The sequence below is a fragment of the Delphinapterus leucas genome, chromosome 1 (assembly GCF_059928025.1).
Source record: "Delphinapterus leucas isolate spDelLeu-1000000601 "Yukka" chromosome 1, BTC_Dleu_Yukka2, whole genome shotgun sequence".
Taxonomy (NCBI): Eukaryota; Metazoa; Chordata; class Mammalia; order Artiodactyla; family Monodontidae; genus Delphinapterus; species Delphinapterus leucas.
Genome location: NC_143129.1, coordinates 168,125,482 through 168,150,071, shown reverse-complemented (window position 1 = coordinate 168,150,071; position 24,590 = coordinate 168,125,482). Strand labels below are relative to the sequence as shown.

Sequence of the window (24,590 nt, the reverse complement as noted above, 5' to 3'; positions counted from 1 at the left end):
GTGTCAGTTTCCTAGAGCTGCTGTAACACATTAGCGCGAACTTAATGGCTTAAGACAACAGAATTTTACCCTCTTACAGTTCTGGAGGCCAGAAGTCCAAATAGTGTATTCAGGGCTGCACTCCCTCTGAAGGCCCTTGGGGCAAATCCTTCCTTTCCTCTTCAGCTTCTGGTGGCGCCAGCAGTCCTTGGAGCAGTCCTTGGCTTGTGACTGCATCGCTCTTATCTCTAATCTCTGCTTCCATCTTCACATGGCCGTCTCTTCTCCCTGTGTGCTGTGTGTCTCTTACAAAGACACTTGTCATTAGAGTTAGGGCCCACCCATATAATCCAGGGTGGTCTCAAGATCCTTAACTTAATTACATATATAAAGATCCTTTTTCCAAATAAGACCACGTTCACAGGTTCTGGTGGTTGGGACGTGGACTTGTCTTTTAGGGGCCACCATTCAACCCACTACAGTTATTAAAGCCTTGGTGGTGACAGTTATCTGCTGGAGGTGCAGGGAGGGGGAATTTCTGGAACAGCTTAGAAGTAGAAAAGAGAGGGGTACTTCCCTGGTGGTCCAGTGGTTAAGACTCTGTGCTTCCACTGCAGGGGGTGCCAGTTTGATCCCTGGTCAGAGAACTAAGATCCTGCTTGCCGCTTGGTGCAAATAAAAAAAAAAGTAGGAGAGGAACAAAGTTGTGAGCTAGGGAGGCCAGTCTGGGGACCATGAGTGACAGGGGGTGTGGCTTAAGCTGGTGTTCCGCCAGCAGTGATGTCAGTGAGGTAATAAATACACAAAAACCACATCTGAAAAAAAAAAAGAACCCTCCCTGCCACCCCCCATGCCACATCTGGGTATGGTGAATACAGCCAGCCACAGGGCGGAAACCTGAAAACTTGTCCACAGAGGCCACGCTTCCTATTGTGACATGTGTCTACATTAATGACTTCGAGGTTATAGATCCCACAGAAAATGGATTTGGCCTTCCTTACTTGCCTGGAGAGATGGGACAAGGCCTGGCCTGAGTGCCTGTGATGTGATTTACATGCATCATCTTGGGCCCTCCCTTAACCTAGAGGGTGGTATCATCTTTTTTTTTTTTTTTTATAAATTTATTTATTTATTAATTTAATTTTTGGCTGCGTTGGGTTTTTGTTGTTGTGCACAGGCTTTATCTAGTTGTGGCGAGCGGGGGCTGCTCTTCGTTAAGGTGTGTGGCTTCTCACTGCAGTGGCTTCTCTTGTTGCAGAGCACAGGCTCTAGGCGCGTGGGCTTCAGCAGTTGTGGCGCACGGGCTTCAGTAGTTGTGGCACATGGACTCAGTAGTTGTGGAGCCCGGGCTTAGTTGCTCCACCGCATGTGGGATCTTCCCGGACCAGGGCTCGAACCCATGTCCCCTGCATTGGCAGGCGGATTCTTAACCACTTCGCCACCAGGGAAGTCCTGTGGTATCATCTTTACTCAGATAATCACACTCTTGAATGCATGAGGACCAACCGAGATGAGGGCTCCAAGGAATGACTACACGGCTTGAGAAGGCAGCTCACCAACTGGCCAGAACCCCTAACACATACTGAGCACTTGTACTAACTCAGTTCTCATCATAGCTAGGTGAAGTGTGTACAGTTTTTTTTTTTAAATAAATTTATTTATTTTATTTATTTATTTTTGGCTGCATTGGGTCTTGTTGCAGTTTACAGGCTTCTCATTGCGGTGGCTTCTCTCGTGGAGCACGGGCTCTAGGAGCGTGGGCTTCAGTAGTTGCGGCACACGGGCTCAGTAGTTGTGGCTCACGGGCTCTAGAGCACAGGCTAGGTAGTTGTGGCGCACGGGCTTAGCTGCTCCGTGGCATGTGGGATCTTCCCGGACCAGGGATCGAACCCGTGTCCCCTGCAATGGCAGACGGATTCTCAACCACTGTGCCACCAGGGAAGCCCCTGTGTACTGTTAATATCTTTATTTTCCAAGACGTGGAAGGGAGAAGGGTTAGGTTTAGATTCTGTGATTCTGTGAGCAGAACCAGGAAAAATGGTGCCAGGTGAGAAGGAGGCAGTTTTCAGCTCAAATAAAACAAAGAACTTGTTATCCTGTGAGTGGTCCCAACAATAGGATGGACTGTGCCTACAGGTGGTGAGTTCTCCGTCTCTGGATATACTCAAGCAGAAGCTGCGTAGCCATTTGTCTGGAGTGCCACAGAGGGAATGCCCTCACTGTGAAGTTTCCTTCTATCTCTGAGATTCTAGGAATTTTCCCCAAGGAAACCATCAGATATCCGTGTACACAAAGATGTTTATCACACTATTATTTATAATAACAAAAAGGCAGAGACAACCTACATGTCTTTTAAAGGGGGATTTATTAAGTAACTGTATTCAGGAGCTTTAGTGTCTATAAGTGAGACTAGCTCTAGCCTGTAGTCTGTTTTTGTATGGTCCTTGGGCTAAAGATGGTTTTTACACTTTTAAAGGCTTGTAAAAAAAAAAAAAGAACAAAAGCAAGAAACAGAAGAATATGCATCTAGGCCTACCAAATATTTAGGCCTCCCAAGCCTAAAATATTTACTCTCTGGCTCTTTACAGAAAAAGCCTGTTGACCTCTAGACTAGAATAACAGTCGGTCACCAAAAATTATATTAATTTGTATCTGCGGATATAGAAAGATGGTCACAGCATATTTTTGAGAAGAAAGAAACAGGTTATTTAATAATGTTAGAACCAGATCCCATTTATATAAAACAGGGCCTGTGTGTTTGCCTGTTGTCTGTTAATGATAGTCTGTACTATTGATGTTGGTTTTTAAATTTTCTTTATGAAGTGATTCTGTATTGTTTGGACCTTTTATAGTGAGCAGATGTTATTTCTGAGATCTCACAAAGCATTGGGGAATAAAATTAACTCTAAATGCTCCAGCAGTCCACGCTGTTTGGGACCAAATGAGTTTTGATCTAGGCTCAAGCATTTTGTTTAATTTGGTTCCTAAGGTGCCATAAGGTCGGTCAGACAGAGGGTTGGTGCTCTTAGCTTGTTGCTGTTGCTGTTATTGTTTTTAGGTCTCTTGCCCTGGCTTTGACTCCCATGAGCTCTTGTGCCTAAGGGAAAAAAAAATACCCCTCAGTTTAGTTAAAAACAAATTAGCTGCTTTGGGTAAATGATCTGACAACATTTCCCTTTGCAGTGGCAGAGCTGAGTCACTGCAGATTCAGGGCAGACAGGGTCAGGCCCAGGTGTCCTTCAGGGGACCTGGGTTGGTCCAGGTTAAGGATAGAAGGGAGGAGGGGAGGAAGGGAGAGAGGGGGGAGGCGGGAGGAAGAGCTGTCCTAATTTGTCCCAAAGCTCTTGGGTCTGTGGCTGGTTACTTCCAAGAATCAGGGCTCCTGACTCTCTGTCCCACAGGGAGTCCTCCAGTAACCACTATGTCCCCTCTGCACAGCATGAAGGGGACACGGTTCCTGCCTGCAGGACGTCCCAGTCTAGTGTGGAGGACAGACATGTCGATGTTCATCCACTCAACAGATGTGGGTTTTTTTGTTTGTTTTCTGTTTTTTTGGTTTTTTGGCTGCGCCTGTAGGATCTTAGTTCCCCAACCAAGGATTGAACCTGGGCCCCAGCAGTGAAAGTGCCTAGTCCTAACCACTGGACCACCAGGGAATTCCCTAACAGATGTGTTTTGAGCTCCTGCTCTGAGCTGGGCGCTGCTGGAAGTCCCAGGCACATAGTGGTGACCAAGACAATGCCATGCCTTCGGTACCTTATGTTTTCCTTGTCAAAGAGAATACGTGGGCTTCCCTGGTGGCGCAGTGGTTGAGAGTCTGCCTGCCGATGCAGGGGACACGGGTTCGTGCCCCGGTCCGGGAAGATCCCACGTGCCGCGGAGCGGCTGAGCCCGTGAGCCATGGCCGCTGAGCCTGCGCGTCCAGAGCCTGTGCTCCGCAACGGGAGAGGCCACAACAGTGAGAGGCCTGCGTACCGCAAAAAAAAAAAAAAAAGGAGAGAATACATGAGGGGCGCACAATTTGGGTCCTCAGGGGAGAAGCTGAAACTGAAGTCCAGAGGAAGGCACCAGGGTCTCGGGGAAGAGCACAGGGTTTGAATCTCTGCTCAGCCTCTGACTGCAACCGTGGACAAGTTCCTTTACTGCTCTCTACAAATCGGGAATGATAAATACTGTCTACCCTGTAGGGGTGCTAGGAAGATTAAATGATGTAAAATGCTTTCCCAGTGCCTGGCAAAGAGTCAATGTCCAACAACTGTTTATTATCCATTAAAAAAACAAAACAGGTGTAAGAAGTACATAAAATCATGCCTGAGAAAGACCTGGCACGTGGTTGTTGTACCACAATACTGGTTGCCACCCCCTTGTGACCAGAGGTGTACGTTTTGTTCTGAATTGACCTCTCCTCCTTGCCCCACTGAGCCCTGTCACGGTGCCTGTGACATTGTTCTGTTGTTTATAAGTCTGTCTCTCCCCCACCCTGCCTGGGCTGTGAGCAGATTTTCTCCAAACCCTCGCGGGGTTGAGGAATGTGTGAAAACAGGCAAAGGCTCTGGAGGCAGCCCACCTCTGGACCAGTTCCCTCCCTTTGGTCCCAGCCTCCAGACTGGCCCCCTCCCCATGGCCAACGTGTGATAAGCTAGCGCAGGTGGCAGGTGGTGGGGAGACAGTGAACAGTGACGTACAGACTCGAGTGGTTATAAGTGTGGGCTCTGGAAACCAAGTCTGAGTTTGAATGCTGCCATTGTCACTTCCTAGCCGCGTGTCTTTGTATGAGCCGTCTAACTTAGCTCCTCTGTAGAATGGGGACGTTCCATGCATGGTCTTAACACTCAGGGTTGCAGTGACGATGAAATGAAATCATGCATTCACTGCTTTTGGCATAGTGCCTGGTACATGAAAGAAAAGACAGAGAATATTGCTTAAAGAAAACAAACGACCCGCCCAAAGCTGTTAGACCAGTCCCTGGTCTAACAGGGACTGTTAGAAAGGAGAGACCATTTCAACCTTCTTCTGGGCGCCAGGCATTAAGATGTCAGCACGCTGCCCTGGCTTTGCCTGGGGGAGGAAATTCTTACTAGGAGCTTCCTTGTCGGTTGAGAAGCCCAGCTCTCCAGAGATCCAGCAGCGTGTGTGGATTCAATGTGGCCTAGGTTGTACGTCAGTCAGAGAACATGCCCAGTCACCATCAAATTGAAGGAAAATGCATAGAGGTGGTTGTGTTCTTTCCTGCCAGGGGGGCCTGTTTGACAGATGACGGACTGGATTTAGGGCTCTGAAACCAACATGGTTGGCCACTTGGTGCTTCATATAAGGGTAGCCTCCGTGGGGTCTGAAAAGGATGGTTGGGAGCAAATTCCCCAGCAGCTATGGAATTCAAGATGAGCTTAAAGGGGATTTTGATCTAGAAGAAAACCAAAGAGCTTCCCAAGGCATTGCAGAGGCAGTAGAGTTCACCCCCAGGGTTAGGTCCAATCCACAGAGGATTGAATTCTATGAGAAAAAAAAGCAAAAATTATCAGGGGAAATAAACGCAAAAGGGTTGCTAATTCTTGTTTGTGTGCTGGCTAGTAAGCTAGACACTTTCACATGTGTTGGCTCCTAAAAAGCATGAGTACACTGAAATTACCAATGAGGGAAACAGCTTCAGAGAGGTGAAGTAATATATTCAAGATCACACAGCTAAGTATGCTGAGCTAAGATCCAAATGGCGCTAAAGGACTCCCTCACCAAACTCTCTAGCTTAGAAAGCAGACACAGTGCGAGCACTTGATTATAGCCACAGCTTCTTTTTTGATAGCGGTACAATACACATAACATAAACTTTACCGTTTTAACTGTTTTTAAGTGTACGGTTCACTGACGTTAAGTACATTCACATTGCTGTGCAGCCATCGCCACCATCCATCTCCAGAACATTCTTTTTCATCTTCTCAAACTGAGGCTCTGTACCCATTAAATAATGACTCCCCATTTCCCTTTTCCCCCAGCCCCTGGCAGCCACCATTCTACTTTCTGCTGCTATGACTGACTAAGTACCTCATGTGAGTGGAATCATAGAGGTTTTTGTCTTTTTGTGGGTGGCTTATTTCACTTAGCCCAATGTCCTTAAGGCTCACCTATGTTGTAGCGTGTGTCAGAATTTCCTTCCTTTTTAAGGCTGAATAATGTTCCATTGCATGTATAGACCACATTTTGTTTATCCGTTCATTCGTCAATGGGTACCTTTTGGTTATTGTGAATGATGCTACTTTGAACATGGGTGTACAGATATCTCTTCAAGACCCTACTTTTAATTCTTTTGGATATATACCTGGAAGTGGAATTGCTGGACCATATAGCAATTCTATTTTCAATTTTTTGAGGAATTGCCATGCTATTTTTCACAGCGGCTGCACCATTTTACATTCCCCCAACAGTGCACAAGGGTTCTAATTTCTTCACATCCTCGTCAACAATTGTTATTTTCTGTTTTTGTTTTTTTTTTAATAGTAGCCATCCTAAGTGGTATCTCATTGTGGTTTTGATTTGCATTTCTCTAATGATTAATGATGTTGAGTATCTTTTTTTAAATAGTTTTTTAATATGATTTTTTAAAATTAATTAATTTTATTTATTTATTTTTGACTGTGGTGGGTCTTCGTTGCTGCTCACAGGCTTTCTCTAGTTTTGGCGAGCGGGGGCTACTCCGTTGCAGTGCGCGGGCTTCTCATTGTGGTGGCTTCTCTTGTCGCGGAGCATGGGCTCTAGGCACGCGGGCTTCCGTAGTTGTGGCTTGCGGGCTCTAGAGCGCAGGCTCAGTAGTTGTGCCGCACGGGCTTCGTTGCTCTGTGGCATGTGAGAACTTCCCGGACCAGGGCTTGAACCCGTGTCCCCTGCATTGGCAGGTGGATTCTTAACCACTGCGCCACCAGGGAAGCCCGATGTTGAGTATCTTTTCATGTGCTTACTGGTCATTTGAATATCTTTAGAGAAATGTCTGTTCCAATCCTTTACCCATATTTCAAATCTAGTTGTTTGCTTTTTTATTGTTGAGTTGTAGGAGTTCTTTATATATTCTAGATATTAACCCCTTATCAGATATGTAATTTGCAAATATTTTCTCCCATTCTGTGGATGGCCTTTTCACTCTGTTGATAGTGTCCTTTGATGCATAAGAACTTTGACTTTTTTATTTTAATAAATTTATTTATTTTATTTTATTATTTTATTTTATTTTTTGGCTGCGTTGGGTCTTTGTTGCTGCACGTGGCTTTTCTCTGGTTGCAGTGAGTGGGGGCTACTCTTCGTTGAGGTGCGCAGGCTTCTCATTGTGGTGGCTTTTCTTGTGGCGGAGCATGGGCTCTAGGTGCATGGGCTTCAGTAGTTGTGGCATGCGGGCTCAGTAGTTGTGGCGCACGGGCTTAGTTGCTCTGTGGCATGTGGGATCTTCCTGGACCAGGGCTCGAACCCATGTCCCCTGCATTGGCAGGTGGATTCTTAACCACTGCACCACCAGGGAAGCCCCAAGAGCTTTGACTTTTGATGTAGTCCAGTTTATCTATTTTTTCTTTTGTTGCCTGTGCTTTTGGTATCATATTCCAGAAGTCACTGCCAAATCCAGTGTCATGAAACTTTCCCTCTATGTTTTCTTCTAAGAGTTTTATTGTTTTAGCTCTTACATTTAGGTCTTATATCCATTTTGAGTTGATTTTTAAATATGGTATAATATAAGGGTCCAATGTCATATCTACAACTTTTTGAAATAGGAAAAAGAAAAAAGGAATTAGAGACCAACAGTAGGATTTTGAGATGTGGGGAAATAAATAATTTATCTTCCTAGGAAATTCATTCTCTCACCCATTCTTGCTCTGCCCTACAACTAGCCTCCACACAGTAGAGTCAGAATGATCTTTTGAGAAACACGCGTAAATCAAACCACATCACTCCCCTGCCTAAAAAGTGCAGCAATTTGTTCAGTGTCTGCCCCCTCCCTGAGACCATAAATTTCAAGAAGTCAGACTGCCATCTTTACTCCTATATCCGTTACTCAGTGCCTGGCACATACCAGCTGCTCGATTAATACCTGTTGGATGAGTGAACAAACCTCAGCTTATAATAAGCTCACATTCCTTGACTTTTTGAAATATGGGGGACGAAGAAAGTGGAGGAGGAAGGAAGGTAAAAATCATGGAAGGGCAGAATAGCAAAGTCATTACCAGGTGTTGGCACTAGACTTCCTGAGTTAAATACCAGCTCTGCCACTTAATGGCCATGTGACCTTGGGCAAAATCACTTCATCTCTTGTGTCTCAGTTTATGTTCTTTAAGGTATGGCAACACATATTTGGATGATGAAAAGCAATTCAGAGAGGAGGAACAGGCTAAGAAGGGGTGAGATGTGGGGCTGAAAACAGGGGCAGGGAATTGATTACCTATAGAGAGAGCAGTGAGACCCTTAGTCCCCCATCCCTTGTACCCTGCATATCCAGGTGGCCACCCCTCCACTCTGCAGGAGGTCAGGGTTTTTTCCTTGGAGAAGTTAACCTGGAGGAACTGAACTTGGGACCAGTAGACACAGAAAGGGTCAGAGTGAGGTACCAAAGGAAAAAATGGAGGTTTCCCAGACCCCTTCTCCAGCTCTGCTACCAGAATCCTGACAGCCAGAAGTGTGCTCCCCAGGCAGGAAATGGGAGGATTCTCTTCTGAAGGCCCCAAAGAAGAGACCTACAGACACTGATATTTAAATATTCCTAGTGTAAAAGCCAGATCTTCATTCAATCCCCGTAGAATGAAGCACACCAGTTGATAGCCCCCCACCCCAAGAGCTATCAGTTAGTTAATTAGTGCTTCACTCAAAGACCAACCTTTAGTCACATATCACCGGATATTTGAAGGAAGTCTCCAGGATAAAAGAGGGAAGCCAAAGCAGACAAATAAAGAAAAATGTTCGAAGCAGATAGACAATGCAGAGAGCAGAAGAAAATACAAAACAAAAATTATTAGTATCCTCAGAGAGAGTAGAGAAGATATTATATCCACGAAATAAGATGCTATAAATGCTATATAAAAAGGAACAATAAGAGAAGAAAGTACACTGGGAAAATAAAACATGAGAGACAAAACAAAGTTTAAAAAAATCAGTAGAAAGGTTGAGAGGTAATGAAAAGGAAATTTCCCAGAAGGTGTACCAAAAAGATGGAAAATAAAAAAGATAAGAAAATTAGATGATCAATCCAGGGGACCCAATATCTAACTACCAGATTGTCCAGGGATTCCAGAGAAAGCAGAGGGGAGGAAGTGATCAAAGAAATGATGAGAGGACATTGTATACTGAAGGGCATAAACCTGAGACTGAGAAGACCTAATAAAAATGAAAAAGAACCATCCTAAGGCACATCTTCACAAATGTCAGAATACTGGGAATAAAAAGAAGGTCCTAAAAAGTTCAGGGTTGGGGAGGACAGATTACATACAAAACATCAGGAATCAGAATCGTTTCAGATACCTCGGTGACAACACTAGAAACTAGAAGATGAGGGAGCCATGCCTTTAATTTTCTGAGGGAAAATGATTTCCAATCTACTCTTTTATGTAGAATGAATGAAATCAGAAGTGAGGATAGAAGAAAGACATTTTCAGACATGCAAGGGTGTAAAATTTTTACTTCCTATGTGCCCTTTCTTAGGAAGTGACTAGAGGATATGCTCCACTAAAATAAGGGCATAAACCAAGATAAAAAGACTTGTAACCCAGGAAACAGGTGTGCAGCTTGTCTAGAAAGCAACCAGTCCCAGATTGAAAGGGGAGGAGGGAAGTTCCAGGAAGTGGATTCACTAGAAAAACAAAAGGAACTGATAGATTATGTGACTGCATGGAAAAAGCATTTTATGGATCTGCTGGAGTGTTTGAAGAGATTTATCAATATGTACCCAGAACTAAGCAAATGAAAAAAAGAAGCAATTATTAACTCCAGGAAAAACAAAAATCAGTACTAGAAAATAAATGTAACTATAGTATACCATTTGGCTCAGTGGACAGTATCTACAAAGTCATAAGAATGTACACCTTGTGGGGCTTCCCTGGTGGCTCAGTGTTTAAGAATACACCTGTCAATGCAGGGGACATGGGTTCAAGCCCTGGTCGGGGAAGATCCCACATGCCGCAGAGCAACTAAGCCTGTGCGCCACAACTACTGAGCCTGCACTCTAGAGCCCGCGAGCCACAACTACTGAGCCCGTGAGCCACAACTACTGAAGCCCACACGCCTAGAGCCCGTGCTCCGCAACAAGAGAAGCCACCATAATGAGAAGCCTGTGCACTGCAAGGAAGAGCAGCCCCCACTCGCCGACACTAGAGAAAGCCTGCACACAGCAACGAAGACCCAACACAGCCTAAAATAAAAATTTAAAAAAAAAAAGCTTAAAAGAAAAAAAAAGTATAAACCCTGAAAAAAAGTAAACCTTGAATATCAATTTAACTAAAAATTTTTAAATTGTGGTAGAACTATATTGGGAGGATGGAGAGAGGGAGTTGTGTAGTGTAAGAGAGTTAATCCTCATCTACTATATTTAGAGAGTTGTGGAGGATCTTAGCAGTGTTCACTAATATTTGGTTCTCCCTCCTTCTGGGCACATGAAAGACTACTTCTCAGCCCCTTGCAATTGGGTGGGGCCATATGACTAGTTCTGGTCAGTCAGCTTCAGGTGAAAGTACTGTCTTGCAGCTAGAATGAAGCTTCGATGACCCTGTGGCTGTCACTTCTCCCTCTGTGGTGACCAAGGAGGCCTTGGGTTAAGATAGCAGAGCCACAAGGTTGAAGCAGGCTGGAAATGCCTCATGGAATATGGTTGTGCTGGAGACACTGAATGGATTCTGCAAGGGTAAGAACTAAAGCTTTTTTGTGTATTAAGCCACTGAGATTTTGGGATTGTCTGTTACTGCTGCAGAGCCTGGCTTGGCCGAATACAAACTTCAACAGATACTGTCTAAAATAGGTACATCAAGAAATAGACATTTAAGCATATTATTTAGAATTCTGGAGATAATCACTAGAAAAATAATTTAAAACATTAAAAGCGGTTGCCTCTGGTGAGCAGGACAGAGAAGTGAGGATGGGGTAGGGCAGAGGGGCAAGTGTTTCCATTATAGTACTGTAACACTAGGTAATTGTATTACATTGGCAGGAGCCACATCTATGCGGCTTGGAAGGATTCCTGCCAAACCATCACAGTGGCTGTCTCTTAGGAGGGAGGGCTTGCTAGAATGAACGAGCATCTGAGGGAACCACAGATGTGGCTGGATGTGATGGGCAGGCACAGTGGGAAAGGAGGCTACCCAGATGGAATGCCAGTGTGAGGAGTTTGGTTTTTATCCAGATGGCAGTGGGGAGCCATGGAAGGATTGTAAGCGGTAGAGTCGAATGTGCCTGCGAAAATCTACCTTTTCATGTGGAGGATGAAGTGTGGGGCAGGGAGCCTGCTGTGATGGTTCCCGTGAGAACTGAGGAGGCTTGGACTAAGACATCTGTACCACAAATGTCTACTGAGAGCCTGCTATTGGCCAGGTACCATTAGCAGGCCTGACGATACAGCAGCGAACGAGATGGGCAAAGTGCCCTGCCTTCAGCGTGGTGGTTCGTGCTGTAAAGAATGAAGCAGCGTAAAGAGAGGGAAGAGAGGGTACTTAAGATAGAGAGGGTAGGGCAGCTTCTCTGAGGAGGAGATATTTGAATAGAGTCCTGAATTAAGTGAAGGAACAAGCCAGGCAAAATTTGGAGGATGAGGGCTCCAGGCTGAGCGAGCAGCAGTCTGGAGGCCCTGAGGTGGGATGGGCTTGATGTGTCCAAGGAACAGCAGAGAGGCTGGGATGGGGGCTGGGGGGCACGTCCATCGGGGGAAGGTTCTGGGAGCTGGGACCCAAGAGGTGGTCAGGGCCAGTTTGTGGAATGTGGAGGAACTCTGGGGGGCCCCTATGGGGCTGAGAGCCAGAGAGTGGCAGGATTTGTCTGAGGAGGTGAAGAGGACGGGTGAGCTGTGGGAGTGGTGGGGGGGCCTGTGACGGGAGGCCTCCCTCTCCCTCTGCTGGGGCCCCGCCTGCCAGAGTCGGCTATGCCTCAGCCCTGCCCGGACCAGCTACAGCAGCTTCATCACCCACTTCCCAGCGTCCCAGCCCCCTCTGGGAATTGAAGGATCCTTTCCAAATCAAAATAGCAGGCAAAGAACAGCCTCTGATTGTTCTGCGCAGAAGAAGTGAAATTAGACAAGTCAGCTGCGGGATTGAGGCGGCCTCCCACACAGCTGTTCCTGCACCCGCTGAAGGCGGACTTCCCGAGACTTGCAGTTCTGCTGCCTCCGAGCAAAACTTTCTGCTTCTCCAGCCCAGGGCAGACAGTTATGTTGGGAGGGAGTGGGACAGATGCTGGCCCCGGAGGACCGTGAAGGAGTCAATTTTTTTTTTAACCAGAAAAAATCAGTCACTTCATGAAGGAACAGCCTTAGCTGATATGAGTTTGTTCAGTCATTCAGAACACACTGGGTGTGCTTATCCTGGGTGCCCCGGGCTCGGCATGGTGTCAGGGGGATTCCGGCCCGGAGGAGTAGAGGCACACAGCGTGCTTCCACCCTTGGTGGAGGGTGGAGAGAGCACTGTCTGGGAGCCGGGAGGTCCAAGTTCTCACCTTGGTTCTGCCGCTGTCGCTCTGTGACCTTGGGTCAGTTTCCCATCTCTCCCCCGTGTGGGCTTTAGGCTACATATTTTTTCTCAAACTAAACTCCGTGAGAATCGTGTGTGTATATGTGTGTGTGTGTGTGTGTGTGTGTGTGTGTGTGGCGTCTTGTTAAAGATAAAGATTCCCAGGCCTGAATTCCAGAGATTAAGATTGAGAAGGGGACTTCCCTGGTGGTCCAGTGGTTAATACTCTGCGCTTCCAATGCAGGGGGCATGGGTTCGATTCCTGGTCGGGGAGCAAAGATCCCACATGCCGCGCATGGCCCCCCTCCAAAAAAAAATATTGAGAAGGTCTGGGGTGGGGTCCAAGAATTTGCACTTCTCACAGGCTCTTCCGGTAATTCCTTTGGGAGTCCTTGGACCACACGGTAGCAAAATCACTTCCCCTCAATCTCTCAGGGCTCTTCCTGCTCTGAAATTTGAGGAGTTGCTCATGCAACCCTTCCCTGAGTTTCTCAGATCATTCCAGGGGCATGAAAGGCATCCTTACCCCTGCCTCAGTGTGCATGTGTTTCTGTGATGATCACACTGCATGGGGATCGTCTATTTCAGTGTATTTAGCCTCCTCCAGGCTATCCGGTGCCCAGCCCAGGCCCTGGTACAGAGGCGTTGTGATTATACATGTTGGCCCGACAAGGGGTCAGCTGTAGTGCAGGCAGCTGGGCGGCAGCGTAGAGCATGGAGGGACGTTGCAGAACTCTGGGTGCCCAGCTTGTTGCAGACATCTGGCTTGGACACTTGGGCTCACGCCCTGGGTCAGATGTGTGACTCTTGTCACCTGCTCCCCCTTCCCCACAGCTGGGTGAGTCCAGCTACCTGGGGATAAGATGGTCTGGATGGGACCATAGACTGGGAGCCCTGGTCTACCATGGAGAATATCCGGGCAGTGTAAGGCCCCAGCCAGTTTGCCCCGGCTTCCTTGGAGCTGGCTAGTCATATTCCCAAAAGGCCAGATCAGTGGCAGAGGCCAGAGGGTCAGGGCACTCTGGTCTAGCCCCCAGCTTCACTCTTATATATGAGGAATAATAACAGCTATCACATACCGAGCACTTACCATGCTTTGAGCTCAGTGCTAAATGCTGTATCATCTCATTAAATTTTATAACAACCCTATGAGGTTGGTAAAAGTATCACCCTTTTTTTACAGTTATGGACACTGAGGCTTAGAGAATTCAAGTTACTAGTCTAGAGTCACTCAGCTAATAAACAGTAGAGGCAGAATTAGGACCTAGACCTGTTTTCCTCTGAAGCCCAGCTTTATCTTTAACCATATTGCTTAGAACCCCTGGGAAGATGAGGGTTTTTCCTCCAATACCTCCTGCCAAAGCTACCCCCTGCCAGAGAACTCCTTTTGCATCTGTTATAGTGGAAAGGAGCGATGCTGAATCTGCTAGTTCAGGGTTCCAGTCCCACTTCTGCCCCTGACCTTTTGTGTGATCTTTGGCAAGTCATTTCCCCTCCCTGAGTTTCATGTGAAACTGAAATCTGTGAAATGGAAAGATTACAAATGCACTTCCTTTTAAGGTACACTAAGATGAAGACGGCCACCAACATCTACATCTTCAACCTGGCCTTGGCAGACGCCCTGGCCACCAGCACACTGCCCTTCCAGAGTGCCAAGTACCTGATGGAGACGTGGCCCTTTGGGGAACTGCTCTGCAAGGCTGTGCTCTCCATTGACTACTACAACATGTTCACCAGCATCTTCACGCTCACCATGATGAGTGTCGACCGCTATATTGCCGTCTGCCACCCTGTCAAGGCCCTGGACTTGCGCACACCTGCCAAGGCCAAGCTGATCAACATCTGCATCTGGGTCCTGGCCTCGGTTGTTGGGGTGCCCATCATGGTCATGGCCGCGACCCGCCCCCGGGGTGAGTGAGGGAGGGAGCCTTGGTACAGCTCACTGACCACGGGAGGCAGCTCACGGGCCTCCGTGGGTTTGCAGGCCACTTACCAGGGTGGGTGTAAGTGGCTCACCAATGGAAGTATGGATTGCCGATCAATGAAAGTGTGGATGGCTGGCCAGTGGGACTGTGAATAGGCAACCAATGGGAACGTGAATGGTGGACTGCTGTGAGGATGAATGACTGGTCGGTGGTCATATGGGTAGCTGGCCAAAGGAACTTTATAAATGGGATTACAGATGGCTAGATGTGTGGATGACTGGCCTTTAGGGAGATGGATGGATAGCCGGTGGGGTGAGGGTGTCACTGACCAGTGAGCAGTGCGGGCCACAAGATCTGCAATCCCGTCCCAAATTCCCTTCCACCCCGTTGACCCAGATGACCAAAGCAAGGCCTAGAGAATGGCCTGCACAGAATGTCAGGTGCATTTTCTCAGAGTAAGATGGTAATTAGTAGAGTAACCGCCTGTATCAGTCAGGATGGCCGCTGTAACAATCTCCAAAGCTCCAAGGCTTAACACGGTAGAAGTTTCTCACTCAAATCACAATCCAATGTGAGTAAGCGGAGGAGGGGCTCTATTCCACACAGTCATTCAGGGATCCAGGCTCCAAATGATGGTTTTGGAAGCAGTGTGCTGGCATCTGGCCAGCAGATGAATATGGGAGTGGTGAGAAAGCACAACCACTTTTAAATGTCAGGGCACATCACTTCCTAGTGATGGCTGGTCACATGATCCCTACTTGATGTAAGTTGGAAAAGTAGTTTAGCAGGGTGCCAAAGACACTGGTCACTAACCTATCTGAGCCACACTCTATCATGGAGTGTTGAAAAGATTAAATGAGGTTATATGTGTAAAAGACTTAGGACAAGCCCTGGCTCATTGTCAAGGCCCAATAAGTAGCAGCTATCAGAATGATTAAGCCTGTGAGATAGACAAGGCAGGGACTCCTACTTCCACAGGACCGAAAGAAAACAGAATCAGAGAGGTCAGGTGGTTTACTTAGGGTCACAAAGCCAGACATTTGGTAGAATCGGCCTAGAACCCAAGGTTCCTGCCCCCATATCTGTTGCTCCTTTTGGCTGCTGGGGTGAAGGTTTGTGTTGTGGTAGGAGAGGGAACAGGCTTGGTGGGAGGTTTCTTGGCCACCCTCCGCTCTCACAAGGGTAGAGCTCCTGGTGCCTTATATAGTCTCTGTGTGATTAGACTTGACTCACCAGCTGGGCCCCGTTCCTCACTGTCAGCCTTCAGTTTACAGGCCATTAACTGCAGCCCTGCTGGGGCCAGGCCAGATGGGCCCCCTCATCCCCAACCCCCCCACACACACTCTTTTACACACACACATACACTCCCCCAGTGTGTGTCACTGGCACTCAGTTCTGTAAGCCACTTGCTGTGTGACCTTGGACAAGTGCTGTTCCTCTCTGGGCCTGCTTCTGCCATCTGTACAATGAAGTCCTTGGGTTCAGTCATTGGTGGGGGTCCTGCCAGCCTGATGTCCTGTGGACCCACTCTGTCTGTGGATCCCAGCCCTTTTCTTACAACTCTCAGGCTCCAAGTCCACTGGGTGGGTCCTCAGATTCCAGAATCCCAAGAGGTCCTGGAAGTCCCCTGGGTCAGCCTCAGCCCTGTATCTGAATCCCATAACATCCCCTGAGGTGCTCATCCAGCCCAAGCCCACACTCCTGGAACAGGGAGCTCATTCCATCCTAGGTGCCCCTCTTATCTTTGGACAAGTGTGGCAGTCAGAAAGTTCTTGACATTAAGCTGACATCTGCCTCCTTGGCCCTAGTTCTGACCCCCGGACTCCCACACGTTTCTGCTCCTCGGCCCTGTGAGTGTACCAAGCGCTTGAACCCCACCGTGCTAAATGCTTTCCATGCCGTGGCCCATTTAATCCTCACAACAACCCTATGAGTTTAGGTATTGTTGTTAGTCCCACTTTATGGGAGCTCTGATAGAGGTTCAATAATTTGCCCAAGGCCACATCACACAGCAGGGCCTGAGTCCTGCTCTTAACTCATGCTCTCTAAGTCAATCCTCGCAATATTTTCCCCATTGGAGCTACTTTGGAAATGTGTGGGGGTATTTTCAGTTATCATAATGACCGTCATTTAGTGGGCTTGGGCTAAATTATATCATTATCATTATATCACTGCTGCCCATGTACATAGAGGCTGATAAAGGGACTGGGAGAGAATATAGAAAGCAGACCTCCTAGGTTAGGGCCAATCCTGCTGAGGTCTTGAAGGATGAGTAGGAGTTCACCAAGTGCAGAAGTGATGGAGGACATTCCAGGTAGAAGAATCACCTTGAGAAAAGGCCAGGAGGAGGCAGTGGGGCTTGACTAAGCCGAGAAGGGTGGGTGAGCAGGGAGACAAGGTCCTTAGGCCCACGAGCCCCTCACCCACTGTCTTTCCTTGTTTCCCCGGCCCAGACGGGGCAGTGGTGTGCATGCTCCAGTTCCCCAGCCCCAGCTGGTACTGGGACACGGTGACCAAGATCTGCGTGTTCCTCTTCGCCTTCGTTGTGCCCATCCTCGTCATCACCGTCTGCTACGGCCTCATGCTGCTGCGCCTGCGCAGCGTGCGCCTGCTCTCTGGCTCCAAGGAGAAGGACCGCAGTCTGCGGCGCATCACGCGCATGGTGCTGGTGGTGGTGGGCGCCTTCGTGGTGTGCTGGGCCCCCATCCACATCTTCGTCATCGTCTGGACGCTGGTGGACATCGACCGCCGCGACCCGCTCGTGGTGGCCGCGCTGCACCTGTGCATCGCGCTCGGTTACGCCAACAGCAGCCTCAACCCCGTGCTCTACGCCTTCCTTGACGAGAACTTCAAGCGCTGCTTCCGCCAGCTCTGCCGCACGCCCTGCGGCCGCCCGGAACCCGGCAGCTTCGGCCGCGCCCGCGAAGCTACGGCCCGCGATCGGGTCACCGCCTGCACCCTGTCCGACGGTCCCGGCGGTGGTGCCGCCGCCTGACCCCGCCGGGCCGGCCCGCCGCGCAGCCCTCCGGAGTGACCCGGCGGCGGTCATGCCGAGTTCTAATGGGGGCGGGGGCCACGACGCGGAGTGGGGCGGAAGGGGGCCGCTGGTCTGGAGATGGGGCCCCTGCAGTGGGGTGGACCTCTGGTCTGGGGAAGGCGGGGTGGGGGCGGGGTGGGGGGGAAGGATGGTGGGGCGGTGCCTCTAGGCTGAGCTCAAGGTCAAAGGCTTTGGGTTGGGCTGGGGAAGCTAGCGAGCCTAGGGGAGTGGGACCTGTTGCTGTAGGATTGGGCGGCTAAACGGGGCCCCCGCGCGGGGGGCGGGGCCTCAACCTCGAGACAGCCACGGGTTCTAATTGCAGCTGGGCTTGCAGGAATTGGGGTCTGGCCTGAGACCGGGCCCAGGACCAAGGAGGGAAAGTGGTGAGGACGGTGGAATTGAGCTTCAAGATTGGGCCTCTGTGTGATGGGGAGGGGCCCCTTCTGGGGGTGAGTCGAAGGACAGGACAGCGAGGCTGCGTCTACAGCTCCAGATTGGGCCACGAGATAGGGCCTGTGTGCAGGGCATGGGGCCTCAATTTGCGGTAGAGTACTAACCCGAGTTCCGGAAAGAGGCGGGGCTTGCCGAGCTCCAGGTCCAACTCGGCATCTTTATAAACAAAGAGAAAATAGAAACACCCTACCTTTTCTCTCCTTGACAGTCGTTTCTCTGGAATGGGCAGAGATGCCCCGCATCGAAGTAGTGTCTCCAGCACTGTGTCCCTGTGAGGCTTGGGATGAGACAGTGCAGCAAGGACAGAGGCTCCAGGATAGGGTAGCCTCAGATGGGGTAGGGTCCCAACAGGAAGGAGTAGGGAGGGCCTGCGGATCCAAAACCAGAGTTGCCGGTCGGCCTCTGTGCCAAGGGCTGGTGGGGGTGGCAGAGAGAGGGGGCTTCTGCTTTGAGGTTAGGTCCTCAAGTTGGAGAGCAGATGCTTTGCGGATCCCCACGGCCCTGGCTTCTCTGGCCCAGGTGCTGGAGGACAGATGTCCACACTAGTTAGAGCTCCGTGAATGTAGATGGCACCTGGGACTGGGTGGGGGCATCTGAAGCACCAGGGTGGAATTTTCCTTCTCTCAGTCTCTGGCGCCTTGATAAGAACCTCCAGGAAATCCTCTCTCCCTCCTCCCAACATCTGGCTGCACCCAACATGTCCAGTGAACTGGAACCACATCCCCTCCCCGGGACCTGACTTTGAAGGAACTCGGGGGAAGAAGATTTTTATAACTGCAGTGCCAGCATCAGTGTGCGTCCCCAGGTCCCCCACCTGCTCGAGCTGTCCCCTTCAAGCTGCGAAGGGCGAGGTCCACCAGAGCTAGGCATAGAAGTTTTTCTCTTTGTTTGTTTGGCATTTTATTCAGCCACTGCCAGGTCTTTGCTTCCCCCCAGTATCAGGGTCTGGCCTGTTCCCTGTGCCTCCCCCATGCTTCATCTCCCCACCTCCCCACCTCTCTCCCCTCTCTCCCCAGCACTGTCTCTATCACACACCCCTGAATCCCTACTGAAGCAGTGTGCTGACATCTTTGTAAAAACAAATTTAATTTTCTTCCCTTTTTGGGACAGATGGAAAGAAATTGACGTCTTTGTCTCAAACAGAAAAAGAAAAAAAAAGAAACGATATACCTCTTCTCCCTTTGACAGTCATTTCCTTGGAACAAAAGCCTTTCTGCTGTCTGGGAGGCTGTCACTCTAGCAGGGGCTGAGCTAGCATTCAGGGGCTTTGGCACTTAGGCACCAAGGTGGGCTTTGGACACATTAGGGGTAGGGATGCCCTTAGTGGGCAAAGCATAGCCCCCTTCTCAGGAAGCCCCAGACCTGGGAATTTTCTTCCCTCAGGAAATGGCTCTACTAGGACCCTGGAAGATGTGGGACCATGACCAGCACTCAGCTCCAGGCTGCTAAGCTACCAAGGCCTGGGGTCCCAGCCCACCTAGACCACCTTCACCATCCAAATGGATCCTTGGACTATAGAGATCTCTGTGTCTGAATGGCGGGGTGTCAGCAAGGCAGGGGACACACTCCTGGACACTTGTTATCACTTGGGACCCCTCCTGCTAGTGCCTTGTGGAGATGTCATAGAAAGGGGACAATTTAGGAACGGGGGAAGACTCCTGAAGGAGGTGATATAGGAGCCAGGGCTGTTTCTTCTCCATGTAAAGACTGTGTCCCCTTCAATCCCTTCTAGGACAGGCCTGTCTCGAGGCTGCTCTGGATCCACTCACTGCCGTTTCCTGTGGCTGTAACAGATCTGCCTGTTTTTTTTTGTTGTTGGTTGTTTGTTTTTTACCACTTCTTATATATAAATTTGTCTTGGAGTCATCAGGGGCTGACTACTTCATGTGCACACTGGGCACTGGGACTCGGAAATGAGTCAGATACGGCCCTGCCCTCAGAAAGTTCAAGCCCATGCTCAGACAAGAGCATAAACAGATCTTTGCATCTCAGTGTGATGCATTCCGTGACAGGGAGGGCGGGGGTGTCACAGGGAGGTGCCTTTCCCAGCTTTTTACTGAAACCTATATTTGTAGGAATTCTGGAAGAGGTGGAAAGGGTCAGAGGGCCTTCAAAGATGACTAGGAGTTGACCACCGAGAAGAGAGAACAGCGTGTGCAAAAGCTGGAAATGTTCAAGTGCTTGGCAAACCCAAGAAGTTGTGTGTAGCCAGAGTGTGGGGCTTAGCCGAATGCTTCTGTGTGCCAGGCCCCATGCCACGTACTTGATGCACATTATCCCTCTGATCTTCATGACAGCCCAGTGGGCAAGTGTATCGCCCTTATTTTATTTTATTTCATTTTTATTTATTATTTTTGGCTGTGTTGGGTCTTCGTTGCTGCACGCAGGCTTTCTCTAGTTGCGGCGAGCGGGGGCTACTCTTCGTTTCGGTGTGCGGGCTTCTCATTGCGGTGGTTTCTCTTGTTGTGGAGCATGGGATCTAGAGAGTGCAGTCTTCAGTAGATGCGGTGCGTGGGCTCAGTAGTTGTGGCTCTTGGGCTCTACAGTGCAGGCTCGGTAGTTGTGGCGCACGGGCTTAGTTGCTCCGCAGCATGTGGGAACTTCCTGGACCAGGGCTTGAACCCATGTCCCCTGCATTGGCAGGCAGATTCTTAACCACTGTGCTACCAGGGAAGCCCCAGCATTGCCCTTATTTTAGACAAGTAGTCAGGCTCAGAGAGGTCAAGCCACTTACCCCTAAGTCACGGAGCCCGTTCGTTGGTGGTGGCAGAACTCAAGTCAGTGGAACTCCAGGGTCCAAGTTTCCAGTGAATTCCAGGCATTGTTGAAGTGGAAGAGCCTTAGTAGCTGGCATCCTGGGATGAGGTTTTTGAAGACTTAAAACTTAAATGGAAAAATCTGAGGGAAAGGGGCAATTTTCCATGAACTTTTGTTCCTCCTGGAGCCCTCCAAATCTTCACGTTTCAAAGTGTATTGTGCATGATGCATGTTAAAGCTCCAAGTTGGCAGTGTAGTTCTGGATCATCACAGAGCTCTCAAAGCGGTGGGGTAGGTCTGGTTTCCTCCAAAATTTCCACTCCTCTCTTTTCAAGAGGTGGGAGGAAAGTTTTTGCCTCTGGTTTCAAAATGTCCTACAATTTCATATCTCTTCTTGTAATAGAAGTAGTGGTTAATTAAGGCTGGAGTCAGATCTTGGCTTTCCCTCTCTGTGCCTCAGTTTCCTCATCCGTAGAATGGACTTCCTTCATGGGATTGTTGTGAGGATTTAATGAATTAATGTATGCATAGGGCCCAGCACATAAGTTCTTAGCACGTGGTAAGTAGCCTCTATTACTTAAAAGTGGAGCTGCAGTGTAAGGTCAGAGCTAGAGACCTAGATGGAAAAGGAGATGAGCTTTCAGAGGTAGTGATGAAGAGAAGAGATGGGGGACCCAGACTGGGGATCCCCCTGCATCTTAAGCTCAGGAGCCACCATGGAGAGTGAGAAGCTGCCAGAGAAGCAGGAGGAGGATGGGGGAGAATGTGCTGCCATGGAAACCGGAGGAGGGCGTTCCCAGGGGGAGAGAGTGGTGGATAATGTCAAGTGTAATGTAAGAGGTTGGGTGGGGAGGGCAGGAGGGTGATGGGAGTAAACCAGAGCCCTCAAGTTCAATCTTCTGCATGGCCTGGGAAGCCCCAACAATGGATTCAAATCTCAGCTGTGATGCTAACCGGCTGGCTGTGTGACCTCAGCAAGGGATTTGCCCTCTCTGAGCTTCTGTTTCCTCCTAGATTTAAGACGAGGGAATGAGTCAGTCTCTAATACGATGCTCAGTTTCTAGTAAGTGTCCTGATTTTGCCGGATTATTGACCACTTGCTAGCAGTGTGATCTTAGGCAAGTCCCTTCACTTCCAAGCACTCTCTCTGAAGGATAGAGATGTTGCCTGGCACATAGTAGGCCCCCTGTAATAATAATGGGGGTGCCAGAAGCTGCTGTCTAAGGAGGTTTGTTTGGCTTGGAACTTGAAACGTTCCCCAAGATGGAGAGGGGTCACTATGTCCTGAGAGGACTTCAAGGAACAACAGTCCAGGCTGGGCCCCTGCTGGGCCTCCACCCAAAGACCAGCCCCTCTGTCAGCAGCAGCAGCTCCTCAGCCTGGCCTCGGCGTGCCTTCCAGCCTGGCAGCTATTGCAGATCCAGGCTGGGAGCCAGCTTGGAGGCTCCAAAACACCTAGGAAGTGATCCCCCCGGATCCTGGCACCAGCATTCACACTCGCACACACACACACACACACACACTCCTTTCTCTTATCGTTCATATTCTCATCATCATGTCTTCCTTTATGTCATTTCTGGGCACTGAGCACATAGAGCTGGGTGTTGGGGGGAGTGACAGGAGAGGGTCAGGACTCTCTAGCAGGGGCTAGAATAGCAGGCTGTGTGGCTCTGGTGGCGGGCAGCTTGGAAATTCAAAATGGGGGCCAGAGAGGGGCTGGTGAGGTGCCTTCCTGACGGAGCGGAGCGCTAGGCTTGGGGGTCGCTCCGGTTCTGGCTCCATGAGCACCACCTTCATGAGCCCCACCTGTGCGCAGCTCTTCCCAGGCACAGACCTCAGTGCGAGGCCAGTGTAAGCATAACAGGTAATACAGCATGCAAGGCCCTTCATTGTTCTAGGCAGTTTACATGGGGTAACATTTCATCTTCACAGCATGACTGTGAAGTAGGCATTATTACCCCTATTTTACAGATGAGGAAACTGAGGCTCAGAGAAGGGAATGACTTGCCCAAGGCTACACGGCTTGTCCATGGCTGGGCCAGCTAGGATGCTGTTTTGGGTCTGTCGAGTGCACTTCCTCGGCTTTCCTCCTCCTGGCTCCCAAGAGGACACTCTGTGATTACACTGGTGGTACTAGGGAGACCCTTGTGTCCGGCTGACAGGTGTGAACTGAGCATCCCTCTGCCAGGCTCTGTGCCTCATCACCTTGGCAGCAGGGGCACAGGCCGGCCATCCAAGAAACTGCTGTGACTTTGGCAGGTCGCTCTCCCTTCCAGTTTCTCCCTGCCTTGGAAGACCTGCTTGTTCAGTATTTTTTTTTGACTGCCTGCCATGTCTTTGCTCTGTGACTTTGGGAAAGTCACTTCCCTCTTTGAGCCCATTTCCTCCATCGTGGATGACGATGCTTATCTGGTAAGAAGTTGTGAAGATTTACAAAGAGGCTATGAGCGAAGGACCTGTCTGTTTGGGTCACACAAGTGTCCTCGGCAGCTGACACTGCAACTGGCACAGGGCAGTTACTCTGCGGAGTGGGTGAAGGAGTGTCAGGCAGAGGGACCTGGTTTGGTAACACTATACCTGGTGCATAGTAAGTGCTCAACAAATGGAGCTTTTTAATGTCATCTAACGTGACACCTTATACCTGCTCTGACCCCCGTCTCTTAAGTGCTGTAGGTGGGTCAGGAGCAAAGAACTTTACTTTTTAACCATCTCCTCGAGTTTCAGAAGCGGGGACAGCATGCATCAGAGAAGCAAATTTCAAGAGGATGTCTTCTCTCCAAGTACCTTCTACATAGCTGTCCCCTTTTGTCCTCACCGGGGCTGCCCGCCCAGGGACCCGAGATTGGGGCACAACCTGGGAGGGAAGAAAGGTCCCCGGGTGGCACTGGCCTGGGCCTTTTGGCTTGCATGTTTGAGTCATGGGGTTGGTTGCTTGGCGGGTGTTGGTGCAGGTGACATCCATCTGATGGGGCTCATCTTCTAGAATCTCCTCTTGGAATGAGTCCCAAGCCAGGAGACAGGGCATGTGGGTTTGACTCTCCATCCTCCACTTGCTGACTGTGTGCCCCTGGGCAGGGCTCTGTCCCTCTCTGGGCCTCTGCACAATGGAGGGGCAGAGGCAGGAATTGATGGGTTCTGAGTGTGCTGCCATCCTGGGAGAGAAAGAGACATTTCCCTCATGTTCCTTGATCCCAGAAGCAGACATCTATTGGTAAAATCCCCTGGGCATTTGCCCAGAGACTGGGGAAAACCAGAGACCCCCTGGGGGTCTGGTGTTTGTAATTGGCGCTGCCCCCCTTTGGGGGTGATGGAGGCAGGCATGTCAAAATGAACTTGACTTAAACACCTGGCTTTTGCCTCTCCCAGGTCCCATTTTGGGACCAAGGACCCAACCTTCTGTTTTCCCAATAAAATGAGCCCTATTCTCAGTGTCCACTTCTCTGGCTGTTTCTTTTTTTTTTTTTGCAGTACGCGGGCCTCTCACTGTTGTGGCCTCTCCCTTTGCGGAGCACAGGCTCCGGACACGCAGGCTCAGCGGCCATGGCTCACGGGCCCAGCCGCTCCGCGGCATGCGGGATCCTCCCGGACCGGGGCACGAACCCGCGTCCCCTGCATCGGCAGGCGGACTCTCAACCACTGCACCACCAGGGAAGCCCTCTGGCTGTTTCTTTTGCTCACCCTCTGTGGTCCGCTCATGAGGGGGCCCCAGTCTGGGGGGTGACATAGACCTGCCTGCTCACACTGAGTGGAGAGGGTAGCCCTACCCTC

The 24,590-nt window shown here is 49.7% G+C and overlaps 1 protein-coding gene across 1 annotated transcript in view; it reads left to right on the top strand.

Moving 5' to 3' along the window:
- Positions 1 to 24,255, top strand: part of OPRD1 (opioid receptor delta 1) — a 42,584-nt gene extending 18,329 nt beyond the window's left edge. Inside the window, exons 2-3 of the mRNA XM_022552068.3 lie at positions 14,211 to 14,560; positions 17,029 to 24,255. Of these exons, the coding sequence (XP_022407776.1) occupies positions 14,211 to 14,560; positions 17,029 to 17,570 (892 nt within the window). The 3' untranslated portion in view covers positions 17,571 to 24,255. The remainder of the gene's footprint in view (positions 1 to 14,210; positions 14,561 to 17,028) is intronic.
- Positions 24,256 to 24,590: the final 335 nt, after the last annotated feature.